Here is a 17,560-nt window from a genome sequence, read left to right as displayed (position 1 = left end):
ACAAATCATAATCATCTTAAATTAAATGTGAATTAGCAGGCAAACTATGTTTGGTACCAACTATAATTTATACATGGAATAGCAGATATAACAGACTAACTCATAAGATTACAAGCATTCACATCACTCCCTACACAAATGTGGCACCAATTGTGGCAATCTCAGTCTTTCCAACCCTTCCTCCAATGTTTCGGATCTCACTCTTATTCAATTAATTTGGTTCTTGAGTCACCTGCAACAGGAGCACCATTCCTTCTTGAATTGCCTGGAGACACTCTTCGCCCAAATGGATTCTTAGCTAGGTTCACTACAGTCTTGTTGGTACAGATTCCCCAGAGACTCTTATAGCTGACTCCTTTAGGAAACATTATTAAACAGTCAGATCGTCTTTGGCAAAACCGAAGCAGAGCAGTGGAATTGTCCAAATCTCTGGGCTAACCATGAGTGAGATTCTCCCATTTGAAGGCAGAGTGTTGACGCCGTAGTAAAAACTGGAGAGTTTAACAACGGTGTCATTGGACCGCGAAGTGTAGCGATCCTCTGCCCTACAGGGGGCCAGCACGGCACTGGGGCGGCTCACGCCCTCCAGCTGCTGATACTGGCGTCAAATGGGCGTCGCGGGTCTGCACATGCACGCTGCGACCGGCGCAATGCGCGCATACGCGGTAGCTCCCTTCTCCACGCCGGCCCCTGCCGCAACATGGCGTAGGGCTACAGGGGCTGGTGCGGAGCAAAAGAGGCCCCCACCACAAGAGGTTGGCCCGCCTATCGGTAGGCACCGATCGCGGGCCAGGCCACGGTGGAAGCCCCCCCCGCAAACCAGGCCGCCCCAGACAGGATGGATGCCGAGGTCCAGCCGGGTAAGACCAGATGTGAACGGCGCCGGGGGGGACACGGGCTTTTTTGGGCGGCCACTCGATCCATCCCGGGTGGAGATACATCGAGGGGCCGCGTAGAGTGGCCCCTGACTGGCACCCGGCGGCAATGGCGCCGATTCTCCGCTCACCGGAGAATCGACGGACCGGCGTCGCGCAATTCGCGCCCGGCCCGGCAATTCTCCGACCCAGCATGGGCTAAGAGAATCCCGCACCATGTCTTTGGCTTTCCATCCCTTTTAACTGTGTTAAACACATAGCTCCTTGTAAATGTGTTTTCCCTGTTCTTTTCCTGCTGCAGCTTTCTTAAGCTGCATGGCACACTTACATTCCTCACTGTTGGTTCTGCTTCCAGGTCAACAGTCATCTGGACTAGTATTTCTTATTATCAAAGAAAATAATAATTGAAGCAAACTCTTTAAAGGATTTTTCATACTTCTTGAAAACAATTCTGTAATTCTGATACTTCTTGAAAACAATTACATATCTGTGCAAGAATAGCACCACCGTTCTGACTCTGTTTTAAATTAACTTGAACTCCTAAAGCAATAATGGCTCTTAATTTAACAGCCAAATATACGATATCAATGCTAAAGGTTTCTTGCCATTTATTCCATCATGGACAATAGATTAGTAAAAAAAAAAAAAATCAGGCTGGGTCATTTGGTTGACGAGAGTGTCTTGCTCACACATGAGAAATGGCCACTTGAAGCTGTTCAACTAGCTTCTGTGGCGTTGTACCATGGCAAATAATTGATGGCTCCAGAAAAGAACGAGAGAGAAGTGCAAAAATTGAAATCAAAGACTTGAGCGCTTTGGTTTTCAGAAAATGATGGAGTGAGTGAAACATTCGCCATTTGCTGCTGGTCAATTTAATCTATCAGTGACCAGCAACACAGTTCTCTTCCTCATAATCACTCGAGTCATATGGACCTTAGTGTCGCTTGGTGTGAGATATTTGTAAGTGGTTGCATTAAATATGGGAACCACATTTAATCTAAGGAATATTTTTAGACATCCAGGGAAAGTTTAGGCACTTTCCATCCAGTTTATTTTCCAAGCAAAATAATTAGTTAATGAAACATATGTGGCAGCTTTGGGGAAATAAGATTCAGTCTGAGTACTGAACAGCTTGTCTGCATGCATCACTGAAACTGTCATATTCGCTCAGTCCCTGTGGCAATCTTTTCTGCTTTTTCCACAAAACTAATTTCGAGAAAACATACTGACTGAGAGAAGCCCATTAGGCCCATCAGACTTGCTCTTTTCACAGCCCAGGTACAGCCCACCCGATCATGGACTCTACACCACTCAGTTCAATCTCCTGCCATGTGTAACCTATGCTACTGCACCAATTTAGCCACTTTCTCCAGCCTAAGCAAAAACGACTTTGTCAAGGACGCTACCGACCCATTTAATCTGTTCCATATTAAATGGACAATTTATCCTTTCATGCGCTCCCACTCATTCATTTAACATCCGGAGGAAGTTGTGTCTAAATCCTCCCTGGCGACCCAAGGATAATTAAACTTTATTTCTGGCATATTCATTCATTCTCATCCATTTGGACTCTTTAATCTTGGCCTCTTACTCTCACCAGACTGCAATCCCCTTCAAACAACATCAGAAGCAGGGTATGCCGTGAGATAAGGCCTAGGCAGGGTGATCTTTCAGAGGGTCGGTGCAGACTCGATTGGTCAAATGGCCTCCTTCTGAACTTTAGGGATTCTATGATTTGGTCACCTCAGTCTGTAGGTATCCCGATAACCTCCATCCCAATCCCAAGCAGATACTCTTCTGGCATCTTTTGTTTGTAAATCTTATAGAGGTGAGTGCAGGATGTAGCCCAAGTCAGCAATCCAGGAAAATAATTCAGGAGACTTGTGAGTATATTAGAAAATGTTTATCAGAGGTTTACAGGAACTTGATGTCACATTTATGTAATTATCACAAAATGCCAAAGATTTAAGATTTAATACTTTGAATGTCATAGCCATGTATGGAATGAAATAACATTCCTTGGACAGGTTCATTTAAAGATGGTGTATCAAATATACTTGTCTGGTGTGTAATATTTGAATGAATCACATACATTTTGACATTGGCAGTTTAAAATACTTGACATATTGTTTAGGCCTTGTTTGGGAAAAGTTGTGTTTGCGTCTATTTTTCCTTCCACCACTGTTTCCAGCTTGCTTTCCTCCTGCACAACATTGCGAACATGACAAAGTTTTGAAATTCCCATCGTTTTTGAGACACCCGAAAAGTTGGCAGCCAGCTGATTGAAATTTGCACCTCATTGGCTCTCCCTTCAGAATTTCCTTAGAGATGTGTGTGTCTGGACCAGCACTGCTGAGGAACTTGTTCCATTATCTCTGCATGGAGTCAGACAGCAGGTAGCACCATGCTCCAGTTAGACACATTTTCTTTTCAATATTCTATGCTACATTTAATTACAGCTTGGAAGAGGCTGTTATTTGTCGTACAGTAGAATTGGTGACTCAACACTGACACAAGTATTTTGTGGAATTGTCTGTTACCAACAGTTTAAATTAGTATCGCAACTCTGAACTCAAACAAAATGCTGCGCATTCAACAGAATCAATTTCTAATCTTTGTACAAATTCCACCCCTTTAAGCCCCTCTATTTCTCTCTGCCTTTAAAAGTTACCTTTATTTTGACCACATCTCATTTGGACACCCTTCTCGGCTCTACAGAAAGAGTTATTTGTTCTCCTATGTGAAGAGTTTCTCAACATTGTCGGTACTTTGCAAATACAAGTTTGAGTTGTTTTTACATAAACCCAGAGTAGAAATTCATCGCAGCGTGTTTCTGTTTTTAAAGCACACACAGCAAACTTTGGCCTTAACAGTCTTGAATATTGTAGTATTGGTCATTTAACTATGCACAGGAATTCAGCCTTAAGCCACCATGACAGTGCTAAATATATGCTGTTTCTGCACAGTCGGCACCTGAGTCATCTTGGCCAATGACCACTAAAAAAGAATAATTGTTTTATTTTAGAGCATAAACACAAAGAGGAACAATTAGGATGCTTCCCAAGTAACTCGATGAATAAATTCATTCCCTGCAATAGTGGACTGCAGTGCTCCTAAAGTTGAATATCTGCTGGCATTCAATATCTAGACGCTTATCTGTAAGCGAGGCAACAGAGCCCAGCTGGTGCTCTGAAACCATATCCCAGGGGAAGCCGATGCTTTTGAAAAGGAGGACAGGTTATAACTGTGCTTCAAGATACATGAGGAGAAAGGGAGGCAGAAAAAAAGAATAAGCATGCTATTTGATTGTATCCTACTAAATCTCAAATGCTTCTTCCTTTTAGCAATTAATATGTATACTTTTCTAGGGAGTCTGTTATAACTTCAGGCTAAACAGTGATTTAGTCATATTAAAGCTCATGTAACCTCCGAGGAGATTCGCTTGTAATGTGCCCACCAGCACATGTCGATTCTGCAACAGTTCTCGAACCAGCAAAGAATTATTGATTTTATTTAAATGGCTCCACATTATCATGCAGATATACCCAAATATATGATCACGATGTCTTCCTGGAACAGAAGATGACGAGCAGGGTTTCTGTGGGATTAGCATAAAACAAGGCTTCAAGATGATATAGCACAGGTGACTGTTCAAAATGAACCCAACCCTCTGTGCTGGGCCTGGTAATGCTCTTCCTGAATGCAGTGCTCCAGGACACTGTAGATGATTGTCCATCCTGGCTCATTCATGGTACCGGAAAACATTGATCTATCACTAAGAGTTGAAATTCAGCCCATTTGCCTCCAGATAATCCTGCAGGTCGATAATGTGAAGGATAGTCTGAGCTGTGAAAACGCAGCAAAGCTCTATGTTCTGTGCTGGTATGCTGCCTGATTTTGAACGTTAGCATACCTCCTGCACATAGGTGTGGACCCCTAACCCAGGGCTGTACCATCCTGGCAATAACCTTTCTGAACTTGTGGTGGAGAGTCAGTATACTCACTCTATTCGACAGACAATGTACACAAACGTAGCTTACGTCTGTAACAAAGAAGTTTCCTTCCTTTTGTTTTGCAGGTAAATGGACACTTAGATTACATGAAGCAAATGGACACAATACTAAAGGCTGTGGGTGTAAAAACCAAGGAATGTCGCTTGGAGGACAGATGGAATCTTGGTCCCGTTTTTGCAATGGGTGAGAGATGTGCAAAGGAAGGAGGAGAGGCAACTCTGGACAACACGGAAATAGGTTCCACTGGAAAGGACAAGTCACAAGGAGCCAATTCTCAACCCTGATTCCTCACGGTGGTTGGGAAGGGGGAATCATTTGGAGACAAAGAGCAAAGTAGCACTTCTCTCATACAGAAGATGCATCGCTGGCAGTGCAATCCACATTTCCTCCTGATAAAGACAAAACTGATGCTCGGTGGTTAGTATGGCCTTTGAGTCCTCCAAAGACAGAGAGCGTTAACTCCAAATTGCAAATGATCTAACAGCAAATATTTTCACCAAATGTATTCAAATTCAGGTATAATGGACACGTCTGAAAACCTGGGGACCATGAGTGTAGCAATGGGGAGCTGCAAAACACATCATGTTCGTTTTTAGGAGATTGGACCAGTGATTGATATTTATATTTTATGAAAATCTTGGAGATAATTAATATAATTTAATATTGGTCTGAAATATTATTCAATAAAGAGCTTGACGACATCAGTTTATTAGAAGTGAACTGTCAACAAAAAGGGATCACTGGATTCTCTCTCATCCCCGTGGTTTCCTTTTCTCCTGACTTGAACTTGGTTACAGAGTCCCTTTAATCCCTCAATGATGCTGTTAGCTGGTCTCAGTTGGAATTCTTCAAATGGCATTGGTGTCCTGGGTTGGGGGGGGGGGGGGGGGGGGGGGGGGGGGGGTAGAGGAATCAGGCAGGGTTCGTAATCACCCACCACCAGCCTCTGATGGGAATTACTATGCTCTGCTGGCTTGTCAAATCCCAAAGGGCTTCAAATCTATTGTTGCTGAAGTGTAAAAGCAAATTACTGCGGATGCTGGAATCTGGAACCAAAACAGAAAATACTGGACACTCAGCAGGTCTGACAGCATCTGTGGGGAGAGAGCGGAGCTAACGTTTCCAGCCTGGCTGTAGTTGCTGCTATCGCATGGGGAAATCACTCCTGTCTGTGGATGTGGGGGGGTTAACAAGATTGGTCCTGACTTTAATACTCCCCTGTTTAAATATTCCATTCTGATATTGTCTAGGCTTCCGTAAGGAATGGCACCTGGCATAAGGAACCAGCTAACATCTGTGAATCAGTGCACCGTGAATTGGTGTTTTGAGAAGGGGAATGGAGTGCAATAGATCATTCAATATCATAAATTTCTGGCTTGAAAGCACGGAGTTCCTGTGTAAGAAAGATGTTTAGTGGCGTAGAGTCTGACAGGGTAGCAGCCAATATCAGTGTGAAATAACAGTTAACATTTCATGTCAGTGACAAAGCACATAAAAGCTGTAACAATTGGTGAAGGGGGGGACAGTAGAGAGGATCAGGATAGCAGACTGTAAGTAGTAGTGGGACCCAACTAATACCAGTGAGACTGAAGACCAGATCAGTGAGAATGTGGATTGCAGATTGGGGTGAGATATCAGCAAGAGGACAGCAGACTGCATTAGGTGGAAAGGACAGATGATTTATAATGTCAGCAACACTATTGATTTACAAAAGGTGGCAAAATCAATGTTTTGGCTTTTGACTTGGAAGTGAAATCTATCAGCAATGCACACAGATCTCACCGGTCACTTGTATTAATATTGAGACAAGAGTTTCAAACGGTTTGTATGGGTGGGATGACCTTTGGCAGGCTCTTTGCACTTTTATTCGAAGAAGTTTGCTTCACATGGACCTGCCAACTGGGAGAAGTGTCTACCGCAGTCCTACCAACCCCAGTGTTACACAGACTTCAATGCCTACAGTACAGTCAGGAGAAAATCAGAGCAAATCCTTGCCGTGATTTCCTCAAAGAAGTGCTTGATGAAGTGTGTGTGTGTGTGAATTTTACGATGCATTGATGAGACAGACTAATGTACGATCTGCTGTGTAATGCTGTTCATCTCAAGTGTGAAAAACCTTCACCAACCTGCTAGATTGCTAATTGGGAATGATTTCTGGTACGTGCGAGTAATGTTTCTCTACCTATTGCTTCAACCTGGCATTTGATTAAGACTTTGGTCCATGTCTGCACTTTGATTCATGTGTGCACAGAATGCAGAGGCCTCCTTTAACAATCCTTTCAAAGGAAACTGGAGCAGATCCCAGTGAGTTCATTAATTCACTTTTAATTGTGAAGAGTTCTATACTGAAGTTTCCATACTGACAAAGGTTAAGAATAATTCTAATATGAAGCATAAAGGGAAACCTGGTCGGCACGGCTGCGCAGTGGTTAGCACTGCTGCCTCACAGCACCGAGGACCCGGGTCACTGTCCATGTGGAGTTTGCACATTCTCCCCAAGTCTGTGTTGGTCTCACCCCCACAACCCAAAGATGTGCAGGATAGGTGAAAAAAAATGAAAATGAAAATCGCTTATTGTCACGAGTAGGCTTCAATGAAGTTACTGTGAAAAGCCCCTAGTCGCCACATTCCGGCGCCTGTTCGGGGAGGCTGGTACGGGAATCGAACCGTGCTGCTGGCCTGCTTTAAAAGCCAGCGATTTAGCCTTGTGAGCTAAACCAGCCCCTAGGTGGATTGGCCACACCAAATTGACCCTTAATTGGAAAAGAAATTGGGTACTCTAAATTTATTTTAAAAAAGGAAAGAAAGAATCATATTGCAATATTACAAAGAGAAATTATACTGGAGCATTATTCCTCACCTGAAACATGTGATATTTCAATTTGTAAACTTGAATGAACCTTGTCGGAGCCACAGGAAAGCATCAGGTGTGGCTTCAGAATCAGGAGAGAGCCAAATAAACTGATGGAGATGGTTCATTGCTGTAATGAGCAGTTTACACTTTACAGCAGTGGAGGGCACCTTGCAACCTTGGGGGACCATGTGCGGCCAATCTGGGTTCTGAATGCGGTCCATGAGACATTTTGTTGACGGTTGCCCACACATGGTTGCCACATTCTGCTGGTGTCGATCCGTGTAGTTTTTTCCTGCCGTTATGACTGAAGTGATTCCCACGTAAAGCAAGGGCAAGTGAAGTGAGGTGCGTGCTGATTGCTCACAACATCGACTGTGAGAGCCGTGCGCTGACTCTGTGTCCAAAGTGTAAATATTTCTTTTGTTTTACCATTTGAAGTTAATGATAGTTCTATTAATATATAAATAATCACTAAGCATTTTCTCTTTCTTGTTATGAAATATTCAGCGTGTATTAAATGTATTTAATCTTATTCATGGGGTCATGGTTAGTGAACAAGCCTGATTTCAATCTTGCGGCCCACTGAGATGAAGGAGGGTCACTCATGCGGCCCACTCACTAGCCTAGGTTGCCCATCACTGATCTACAGCATCAGCGATTTGTTTTGCAACCCGAGTCTTGAATGCGCCGTTGATGATTTTGCCAAATGTTTAACACAATCTTAGGACTGGTCTTTTAAAATAGGTGTATTTTTTTAAACTGAGCAACATTGGACGGAAATTACAAACAGCCATTTGTAAGCTCAGAGGACAGAATGGAATACAAAAAGACACGTGTTAACTTTACTGTTGTTGTACATGATTCACTGTTATAGTCTGGGTCAGCTCTGGAACACATTCAGTAGTCCCAACTGCTGTATATTCTCTGTACTTCCCATACCCGCGGGTTCAATAATTCATCGACAGCGGCAGAGTGCCCTTTATAAACTGACCTGGTTTATTATGTATTGAGCCATCCACGTGAGCTATTAATATAGCCAGAACGAACCCCACTGGGATACTGCGACTTCAGGAACTCCAAACATTAACCTGCCTTTTATCTCTCAGACTTGTCGTATGTTTCCCGTGGTTTCTGTTTATTTCAGGTTCCCATTTTCAGCGGTTTTTACCAAAATATTTTGTTTCCTTAAAGCAGTGTCCTGGGAGATCTGAGGAATTCTGTAATGTTCTTCACACAGTGTTCCTGCAGCATCTGTTGCCAGATGTGGAATTGAGATTGACGGGTCCAATATTCAGGATTCCTGCTCCATTTGATTTGAGAGAGCTGTCTCTCCAGCCCATTGGAGGGGGTGTCTGTCTCTCGGACGCATGGGGTGGGGGGGGGGGGGGGGGGGGGGGGCACTGGATCTCCAGTCCATTAGGAGGGTCACTGACTCACCAGCCCATTGGGGGGCACTGAGTCTCCAGCCCATTGGGGGCACTGTCTCTCGAGCCCATTGGGGGCACTGTCTCTCTAGCCCATTGGGGACACTGTCTCTCTAGCCCATTGGGGACACTGTCTCTCTAGCCCATTGGGGACACTGTCTCTCTAGCCCATTGGGGGCACTGTCTCGAGCCCATTGGGGACACTGTCTCTCTAGTCCATTGGGGGCACTGTCTCTCTAGCCCAGTGGGGGGCACTGAGTCTCCAGCCCATTGGGGGCACTGTCTCTCTAGCCCAGTGGGGGGCACTGTCTCTCCAGCCATTTAGAACATGGAACAGTACAGCACAGAACAGGCCCTTCGGCCCTCGATGTTGTGCTGAGCTTTGTCCGAAACCAAGATCAAGCTATCCCACTCCCTGTCATTCTGCTGTGTTCCATGTGCCTATCCAATAACCGCTTGAAAGTTCCTAAAGTGTCCGACTCCACTATCACAGCAGGCAATCCATTCCACACCCTAACCACTCTCTGAATAAAGAACCTACCTTGGACATCCCTCCTATATCTCCCACCCCGAAACTTATAGTTATGCCCCCTTGTAACAGCTACAAGGGGCACTGTTTCCAGCCCATTGGGGGCACTCTCTCCAGCCATTGAGGACACTGTCTCTCCAGCCCATTGGGGGCACTCTCTCCAGTCATTGAGGGCACTGTCTCTTCAGCCCATTGGGGGCACTCGCTTGCCCATTGGGGGCACTGTCTCTCCAGCCCACTGAAGGGCACGATCTCCCAGTCCATTTAGATACCATTGCTGTGCATGTGTTGCTTGGATCTAGTCCAAAGAGAAGAGTTGAAGGTGCGTTGCCCCCAGTTCATTGTAGGGTCCGCTGAGTGTAGTCTGTTGTGTGGCTGGTTTATCTCTAATCCATGAAGGACACTGATGTACAATCCATGCTGTGACATCTGACTGTAGCCTTGGAGGGCGGGATCTCTAATCCATTGGGGTGTTCAGCTGGTTTACCTGCAAGCCCTGATCAAAATGTTCCAGCTCAAAGAGATGCAGCGAATCCGCCCCCGTGACCTCCAAGTGCTTGTCCTCGGCCACCTTGGCGGCTGGCAGGAGTATGTTGCCGTTCATTTGGGTCACAGACTCAACCGAGTCGGTTTCTGGCCGCAGCGCCAGCATGTTTCTGAGGGACAGCGCCAGCCGCGGGGCGCTGTTGGAGTTCCTCATGGAGAAAGACACCACACTCGACCGCCTCTCCCACCACCGCCGGCAGCAGGGCAGGTACTTGGCCATGGCCCGTTTGAAGTCCCGCATGAAGAGGGGGTAGATGATTGGGTTCATGGTGCTGTTAAAGTAGCCCAGCCAGGTCAGTACATCAAAGAGCAGAGCTGGGACACAGTCACACACCGCCTGCAGGCGAGAGACACGTTGTTAATGGCAACATCCATCAGGAAATAAACAGCTTCAGTCAGAAATTACATTGTTGCGATTCAAACTCAGGCTTGGATACAACAGCAAAATAAATCATTCGACGTGTCTGAGTGGAGTGGGTCTCCACCCCACAGCCCAGAAGATGTGCAGGGTGGTGGATTGGCCACACTAAATTGCCCCTTCATTGGAAACATGTTTTAAAAATCATTAGAATCGGTGGTCTTTGCTAAATTGACTGGTAAATAAAAGGATGCAAATGAGTTGCTTATTTAAACGTCCGGATCTGGGTATATTCGAGAGGATTCTCATTGCGGTAAAGTTGCTGTTACCCATTCTGGAGACTGGAGAAAGTGACATTTCTAAATGTCCCCAAAGTCATCACAGAAAATCTCACCTCCTGTACTTTGCAGCGGGGAGAATGAGATGGGAGGGGTGAAGACTGGCTTCAGGGCACAGAGGGTCCAGTCTCCACTGGGGGCGCCACAACTGGCCTCCAGGAAGGAGCAGACCATCACGGTGTGAGAGATGGAAACACAATCAGACAAGCCCAGAGGGCAATTTCAATCACATTCCCCCCATGGGTGGCCCCAGTTTAGTGTAAATATATCCCAGCATTGTCCCATGTAAAATGCACTCCCTCCACCCCTCCCACAGTCACTGGATGATGGGTCAGTGGAGTTTTTATTTGTTGGAGACTCGGAATGACTTTGAGCCATTGCCAGGTGCCTGAGCCCGCGCTTTGCTAGGAGCTGGATTCAGATTAGTCCATTTAAAATCTTTCCCCTTTCCATCTATCATCGTGTGGCGGTCATTGATGGAGTGGCCTGGACACCAAATGGTTAAAGAGGCCACAGAACAAAGTTTCAACAGGACCCATCCCCCTGTTCAGGAAACACGGCTCACCTGGGTAACATTGGCCGCAAAGAAGGGCAGCCAGGCCACAAAGAACATTCCCAGCAGAATTCCCAGGGTCAGGCTCGCCTTCAGAGCCCGCTTACTGTGTTTGGTTGTGAATTTCCGACTGCCGCTGGTTCTCGCTGATGGATTCTGTGCTCCCCGGATCTGGAAGGAAGAACAGCGGCAGAATCTGAGCGAGAAATGTTTCGGACACGAGGGGCCTGGCCAAAGGGAACCCTTCACAAGGACTTCAGCGCAGGAAACAATCACCAAACACACACAGGTTCCCTACAGCTATTTACCTGGATATTAACACCGGGATCCAGGTGGTTTGGTCGATTCGCTGCATTTGTATTACTTTGCAGCTGTTTTTAAAATAAAATATTCACTTTAGGTGTTGCAAATGTGCCAATAATTACAAACGTGAGATTTTGAACTACGTTTTGCTTAACCTGTTTGAAGGAAATGTCCCAAGTACAGAGTGACCAATCCTGAAGGAGACCATCCTGAGGGAGACCATCCTGAGGGTGACCATCTCGGGAGTGACCATCTCGAGAGTGACCATCTCGGGAGTGACCATCCTGAGGGTGACCATCTCGAGAGTGACCATCTCGGGAGTGACCATCCTGAGAGTGACCAGTCTGAGAGTGACCATCCTGAGAGTGACCAGTCTGAGTGACCATCAGAGTGAGCATCCTGAGTAACCATTCTAAGAGTCACCATCCTCAGAGTGACCATCCTGAGAGTGACCAGTCTGAGGGTTACCATCCTCAGAGTGACCATCCTCAGAGTGACCATTCTGAGAGTGACCAGTCTGAGGGTGACCATCCTCAGAGTGACCATCCTCAGAGTGACCATTCTGAGAGTGACCAATCTGATGGTGACCATCCTGAGAATGACCATCCTGAGGGTGACCATCCTGAGGGTGACCATCCTGAGAGTGACCAGTCTGAGAGTGACCGTCCTGAGAGTGACCAATCTGAGAGTGACCATCCTGAGAGTGACCATCCAGAGAGTGACCATCCTGAGAGTGACCAGCCTGAGAGTGACCGTCCTGAGAGTGACTATCCTGACGGTGACCATCCTGAGAGTGACCAGCCAGAGAGTGACCATCCTGAGAGTGACCATCCAGAGAGTGACCATCCTGAGGGTGACCATCCAGAGAGTGACCAGTCTGAGAGTGATCAGCCAGAGAGTGACCATCCTTAGAGTGACCGTCCTGAGAGTGACCAGTCTGAGAGTGACCATCCTGAGAGTGACCAGTCTGAGAGTGACCATCCTGAGAGTGACCAGTCTGAGAGTGACCATCAGAGTGAGCATCCTGAGTAACCATTCTAAGAGTCACCATCCTCAGAGTGACCATCCTGAGAGTGACCATCCTGAGAGTGACCATCCAGAGAGTGACCATCCAGAGAGTGACCAGCCTGAGAGTGACCGTCCTGAGAGTGACTATCCTGACGGTGACCATCCTGAGAGTGACCAGCCAGAGAGTGACCATCCTGAGTGACCATCCAGAGAGTGACCATCCTGAGGGTGACCATCCAGAGAGTGACCAGTCTGAGAGTGATCAGCCAGAGAGTGACCATCCTTAGAGTGACCGTCCTGAGAGTGACCAGTCTGAGAGTGACCATCCTGAGAGTGACCAGTCTGAGAGTGACCATCCTGAGAGTGACCAGTCTGAGAGTGACCATCAGAGTGAGCATCCTGAGTAACCATTCTAAGAGTCACCATCCTCAGAGTGACCATCCTGAGAGTGACCATCCTCAGAGTGACCATCCTGAGAGTGACCATCCTCAGAGTGACCAGTCTGAGGGTGACTATCCTGAGAGTGACCAGTCTGAGGGTGACCATCCTCAGAGTGACCATCCTCACAGTGACCATTCTGAGAGTGACCAGTCTGATGGTGACCATCCTGAGAATGACCATCCTGAGGGTAACCAGTCTGAGGGTGACCAGTCTGAGAGTGACCATCCTGAGGGTAACCAGTCTGAGGGTGACCATCCTGAGGGTGACCATCCTGAGAGTGACCAGTCTGAGAGTGACCGTCCTGAGAGTGACCAGCCAGAGAGTGACCAGTCTGAGAGTGACCATCCTGAGAGTGACCATCCAGAGAGTGACCATCCTGAGGGTGACCATCCAGAGTGACCAGTCTGAGAGTGATCAGCCAGAGAGTGACCATCCTGAGAGTGACCATCCAGAGAGTGACCATCCTGAGAGTGACCATCCTGAGAGTGACCATCCAGAGAGTGACTATCCTGACGGTGACCATCCTGAGAGTGACCGTGCTGAGAGTGACCATCCTGACGGTGACCATCCTGAGTGTGACCAGTCTGAGAGTGACCATCCTGAGAGTGACCATCCTGAGAGTGACCATCCTGAGAGTGACCATCCTGACGGTGACCAGTCTGAGAGTGACCAGTCTGAGATGACCAGTCTGAGAGTGACCATCCTGAGGGTGACCATCCTGAGAGTGACCATCCTGAGAGTGACCGTCCTGAGAGTGACCATCCTGAGATGACCAGCCTGAGTGACCTGTCTGAGGGTAACTGATTCGGAAGGTGACCAGTCCTTAAGGTTTCCAGTCCTGAAGGTAGCCTGTCCTGAGTGTGAATGGTCCTGAGAGTGACCAGTTCGGAGAGTGACCAGTTCGGAGAGTGACCGGTTCGGAGAGTGACAGGTTCGGAGAGTGACTGGTTCGGAGAGTGACCGGTTCGGAGAGTGACCGGTTCGGAGAGTGACCAGTTCGGAGAGTGACCGGTTCGGAGAATGACCGGTTCTGAGAGTGACAAGTGCTGAGAATGACCGGTGCTGACAGTGACCGATGCTGCGAGTGACCCGTTCAGGGAGTGACCGGTGATGAGTGACTGTTTCTGAGAGTGACTGGTTCTGAGAGTGACGGGTTCTGAGAGTGACCAGTCTGAGTGTGACCGGTGCTGAGAATGACCGGTCTGAGAGTAACCGGTGCTGAGGGTGACCGGTTCTGAGAGTAACCGGTTCTGAGAGTGACCAGGGCTGAGAGTGACCAGGGCTGAGAGTGACCGGGGCTGAGAGTGACCGGGGCTGAGTGACTATCATGAGAGTGACCAGTCTGAGAGTGACTGGGGCTGAGAGTGACTGGTCTGAGAGTGACCGGTCTGAGAGTGACCAGTCTGAGAGTGACCAGGGCTGAGAGTGACTGGTCTGAGAGTGACCAGTCTGAGAGTGGCCAGTCTGAGAGTGACCGGGGCTGAGAATGACCAGTCTGAGAGTGACCGGGGCTGAGAGTGACCAGTCTGAGAGTGACCGGGGCTGAGAGTGACCAGTCTGAGAGTGACCAGTCTGAGAGAGACCGGGGCTGAGAGTGACCAGTCTGAGAGTGACCGGGGCTCAGTGCTCGGTGAAGGGGACCCCGGTGTGCAGCTGAACCCCCCCCCCCCCCCCTCCCAGTCTCCAATGGGTGGATTGGACGGCGCCGAGGGTCGGAATCTGTCGCTGTCCCAGGTGCTGAAAGTTTGGAACTGCAGGTCGATGAGTCCCAAACTCCGAGATTTAGTCTAAATCCGATAGCACCCCCACCCAAATCCCAGTACTGTCCCGGTCCGGCTCCTGCTCCCGCTCGGGGTCCGGCTCCGGGTGGTGAATATAACACAGACTGAATCCGCAGTGAAATTCGGCTCCTTATTCCCTTAATATCCCGGCATTGTGAATCCTGTGGAAAGCCATGAAACTGTAAATGGGCTCCCCCAGCCCCTATCCTCCAGCCGCCAGCCTCCAACCCCCAAACCCCGGCCCCCGGCCCCCATATCCCAGACCCTCCATCCCCCAGCCCCCCCCCCCCAGCCTCCAGCCCCCAGACCCCAGCCCCCAGACCCCAGACCCCATCCCCCAGCCTCCAGCCCCCAGACGCCGGTGCCCAGCCCCCAGTTCCCAGACCCCAGCCTCCCGCCCCCAGCTCCCAGCCACTGGCTTCCAGCCACCAGACTCCAGCCTCCAGCCCCCAGCTCCCAGCCACTGGCTTCCAGCCACCAGACCCCAGCCTCCAGCCCCTAGCTCCCAGCCACTGGCTTCCAGCCACCAGCCCCCAGACCCCAGCCTCCAGCCTCCAGCCCCCAGACCCCAGCCCCAGACTCCAGACCCCAGCGTCCAGCCCCCAGCCCCCAGTTCCCAGCCCTCAGCCCCCAGACTCCAGCCTCCAGACCCCAGCCTCCAGACCCCAGCTCCCAGCCACCAGCCCCCATACCCCAGCCTCCAGCCCCCAGCCTCCAGACCCCAGCTCCCAGCCCCCATACCCCAGCCCCCAGCTCCCAGCCCCCATACCCCAGCCTCCAGCCCCCAGACTCCAGCCCCCAGACTCCAGCCCCCAGCCCCCATACCCCAGACCCCAGCCCTCAGACCCGAGCTCCCAGCCCCCAAACCCCAGACCCCAGCTCCCAGCCCCCATACCCCAGTCCCCAGCCTCCATACCCCAGACCCCAGCCCCCATACCCCAGCCCCCAGCTCCCAGCCCCCAGCCCCCAGACCCCAGCTCCCAGCCCCCAAACCCCAGACCCCAGCTCCCAGCCCCCATACCCCAGCCTCCAGCTCCCAGACCCAGACCCCAGCTCCCAGCCTCCAGCTCCCAGACCCCAGCTCCCAGCCTCCAGCTCCCAGCCACCATGCCCGGCTCCCCATCTTTACTGCTGTCCCTCCCAGTGACGGGAAACCCAGCTGCAGACAATGATGAAAGAGGCTGCTTTACCTGCAAAGGCTCCTCTGAAGTGGTGGCCACATTGGTGGTCAAGGAGGCCACTTGCACGGCTTGTTTCCTGGCGGCCAGCAGGATCCGGCAGTAGGTGAAGGAGATGGCCACGGAGGGCAGGAAGAAGGTGAGGCAGGAGGCAATGAGGGCGTAGGGGAGGCTCACCGAGAGGCGGCACTGGACCTCCTCCAGCTGCACACTGGAGTTGAGCGCCTGGGTATCAAAGTCCATCTCATGCCAGCCCATCTCAATGGGCAGGAAGGAAGCCAGGGATGCCAGGCTCCAGGTGGTGAAGATGAGGAGCAGAGCCCGGCAGGGACTAACCCGCAGTTTGTATTTGAGAGGGGAGATGATGAGGAAGTATCTGTCCAGGCTGATCACACACAGGTTGAGGATGGAAGCGCTGCAACACATCACATCAAAGGAGGACCAGACGGAGCAGAAGCCTCTGTCCAGCACCCAGCGCCCGTACAGCTGGTTCAGCATAGCCGGGGGCATCACCACCACCCCCACCATCAGGTCAGACATGAAGAGCGAGACCAGGAAGTAGTTGGAAGTGTTGCGCAGAGTGCGCTGTGTGAAGATCAGCAAAATCAGGAGCAGGTTTCCGGCCGTGGTCAGGATGATGATGAGGGAGAGGAAAGCAGCGAGCCACACGCTGCCCTCCTGGGCTGCCCGCTGCCCCAGCTCGGTGCCCTCGCCCCCCGCCATGGCACAGAGGGTCAGAGCAGGCTGAGCGCCGGGGAGCTGTGCCATGGGGCAAGGCTGCTGCGCCCAGGGGGCGAGCGAGGGCGCAGACACATCCAAACCACTTCGGGCTGGCACAGGCTGGCACAGAGAGGCTGCCCCTCTCTCACAACCGCCACTCGCAAATGTGCAGCGATAAGTGCTGGTAGGAGCAGAAAGAGAGAGAGAGAGAGAGAACACACTCGGTGTCTGGGCAGCGATCTGTGAAACTGAGTGAAATTGACAAAGCCTGCAGAATTCCCACCTTTCTGCTCGTCCAAAGGGTTATTCCCAATAGCGACCACCTTATATATGAGGTCGTTAGACTGGAGAGAGACAGGGGGAAAGAGACAGGGGAGATAGAGACAGGGAGAGAGAGGAGAGGGGGAGAGAGGGAGAGAGGGAGGGGGAGAGGAGAGAGGGAGGGAGAGGGATAGAGAGGGGAGAGAGTGAGCGAGGGGCAAAGACAGGGGGAGAGAGAGGACGGAGAGAGAGGAGGGGGAGAGGGAGGGATAGGGGAGAGGGATAGAGAGGGGAGAGAGTGAGCGAGGGGCAAAGACAGGGGGAGAGAGAGGGAGGAGAGAGAGAGAAGGGGGAGAGGGGTAGAGAGAGAGGAGAGAG

At 49.9% G+C, this 17,560-nt stretch overlaps 2 protein-coding genes across 4 annotated transcripts in view; one reads left to right on the top strand and one right to left on the bottom strand.

Annotated features, from left to right (window-relative positions):
* tmco4 (transmembrane and coiled-coil domains 4) overlaps positions 1-5,603 on the top strand; it is a 125,310-nt gene extending 119,707 nt beyond the window's left edge. For all 3 annotated transcript variants that reach the window (XM_038822150.1, XM_038822148.1, XM_038822149.1), the window contains one exon: positions 4,954-5,603. In XM_038822150.1, coding sequence (XP_038678078.1) covers positions 4,954-5,172 — 219 coding nt within the window. In that variant the 3' untranslated portion in view covers positions 5,173-5,603. The remainder of the gene's footprint in view (positions 1-4,953) is intronic.
* A 4,081-nt stretch (positions 5,604-9,684) lies between these two features.
* htr6 (5-hydroxytryptamine (serotonin) receptor 6) lies at positions 9,685-16,924 on the bottom strand. The gene is made up of 3 exons (XM_038774078.1): positions 16,214-16,924; positions 11,503-11,661; positions 9,685-10,578 (listed from the first exon to the last, which is right to left on the bottom strand). Exons 1-3 carry the CDS (start codon positions 16,922-16,924, stop codon positions 10,153-10,155), a joined length of 1,296 nt encoding a protein of 431 aa, XP_038630006.1. The 3' UTR covers positions 9,685-10,152.
* Positions 16,925-17,560: the final 636 nt, after the last annotated feature.

The sequence above is a fragment of the Scyliorhinus canicula genome, chromosome 16, assembly GCF_902713615.1.
Source record: "Scyliorhinus canicula chromosome 16, sScyCan1.1, whole genome shotgun sequence".
Lineage (NCBI taxonomy): Eukaryota > Metazoa > Chordata > Chondrichthyes > Carcharhiniformes > Scyliorhinidae > Scyliorhinus > Scyliorhinus canicula.
The sequence above is the reverse complement of the archived record's forward strand: the minus strand, read 5'-3'. Positions and strand labels throughout refer to the sequence as shown.

What these genes read in the sequence shown, in the direction of transcription:
- htr6 (XM_038774078.1), bottom strand. Translation starts at nt 16,924, where the DNA reads ATGGCGGGGGGCGAGGGCACCGAGCTGGGGCAGCGGGCAGCCCAGGAG. An exon ending in CTTCAGAGGAGCCTTTGCAG is followed by an intron (nt 11,662 to 16,213) that starts GTAAAGCAGCCT and finishes TCTTCCTTCCAG; the next exon opens with ATCCGGGGAGCACAGAATCC. An exon ending in TTGCGGCCAATGTTACCCAG is followed by an intron (nt 10,579 to 11,502) that starts GTGAGCCGTGTT and finishes TCTCGCCTGCAG; the next exon opens with GCGGTGTGTGACTGTGTCCC.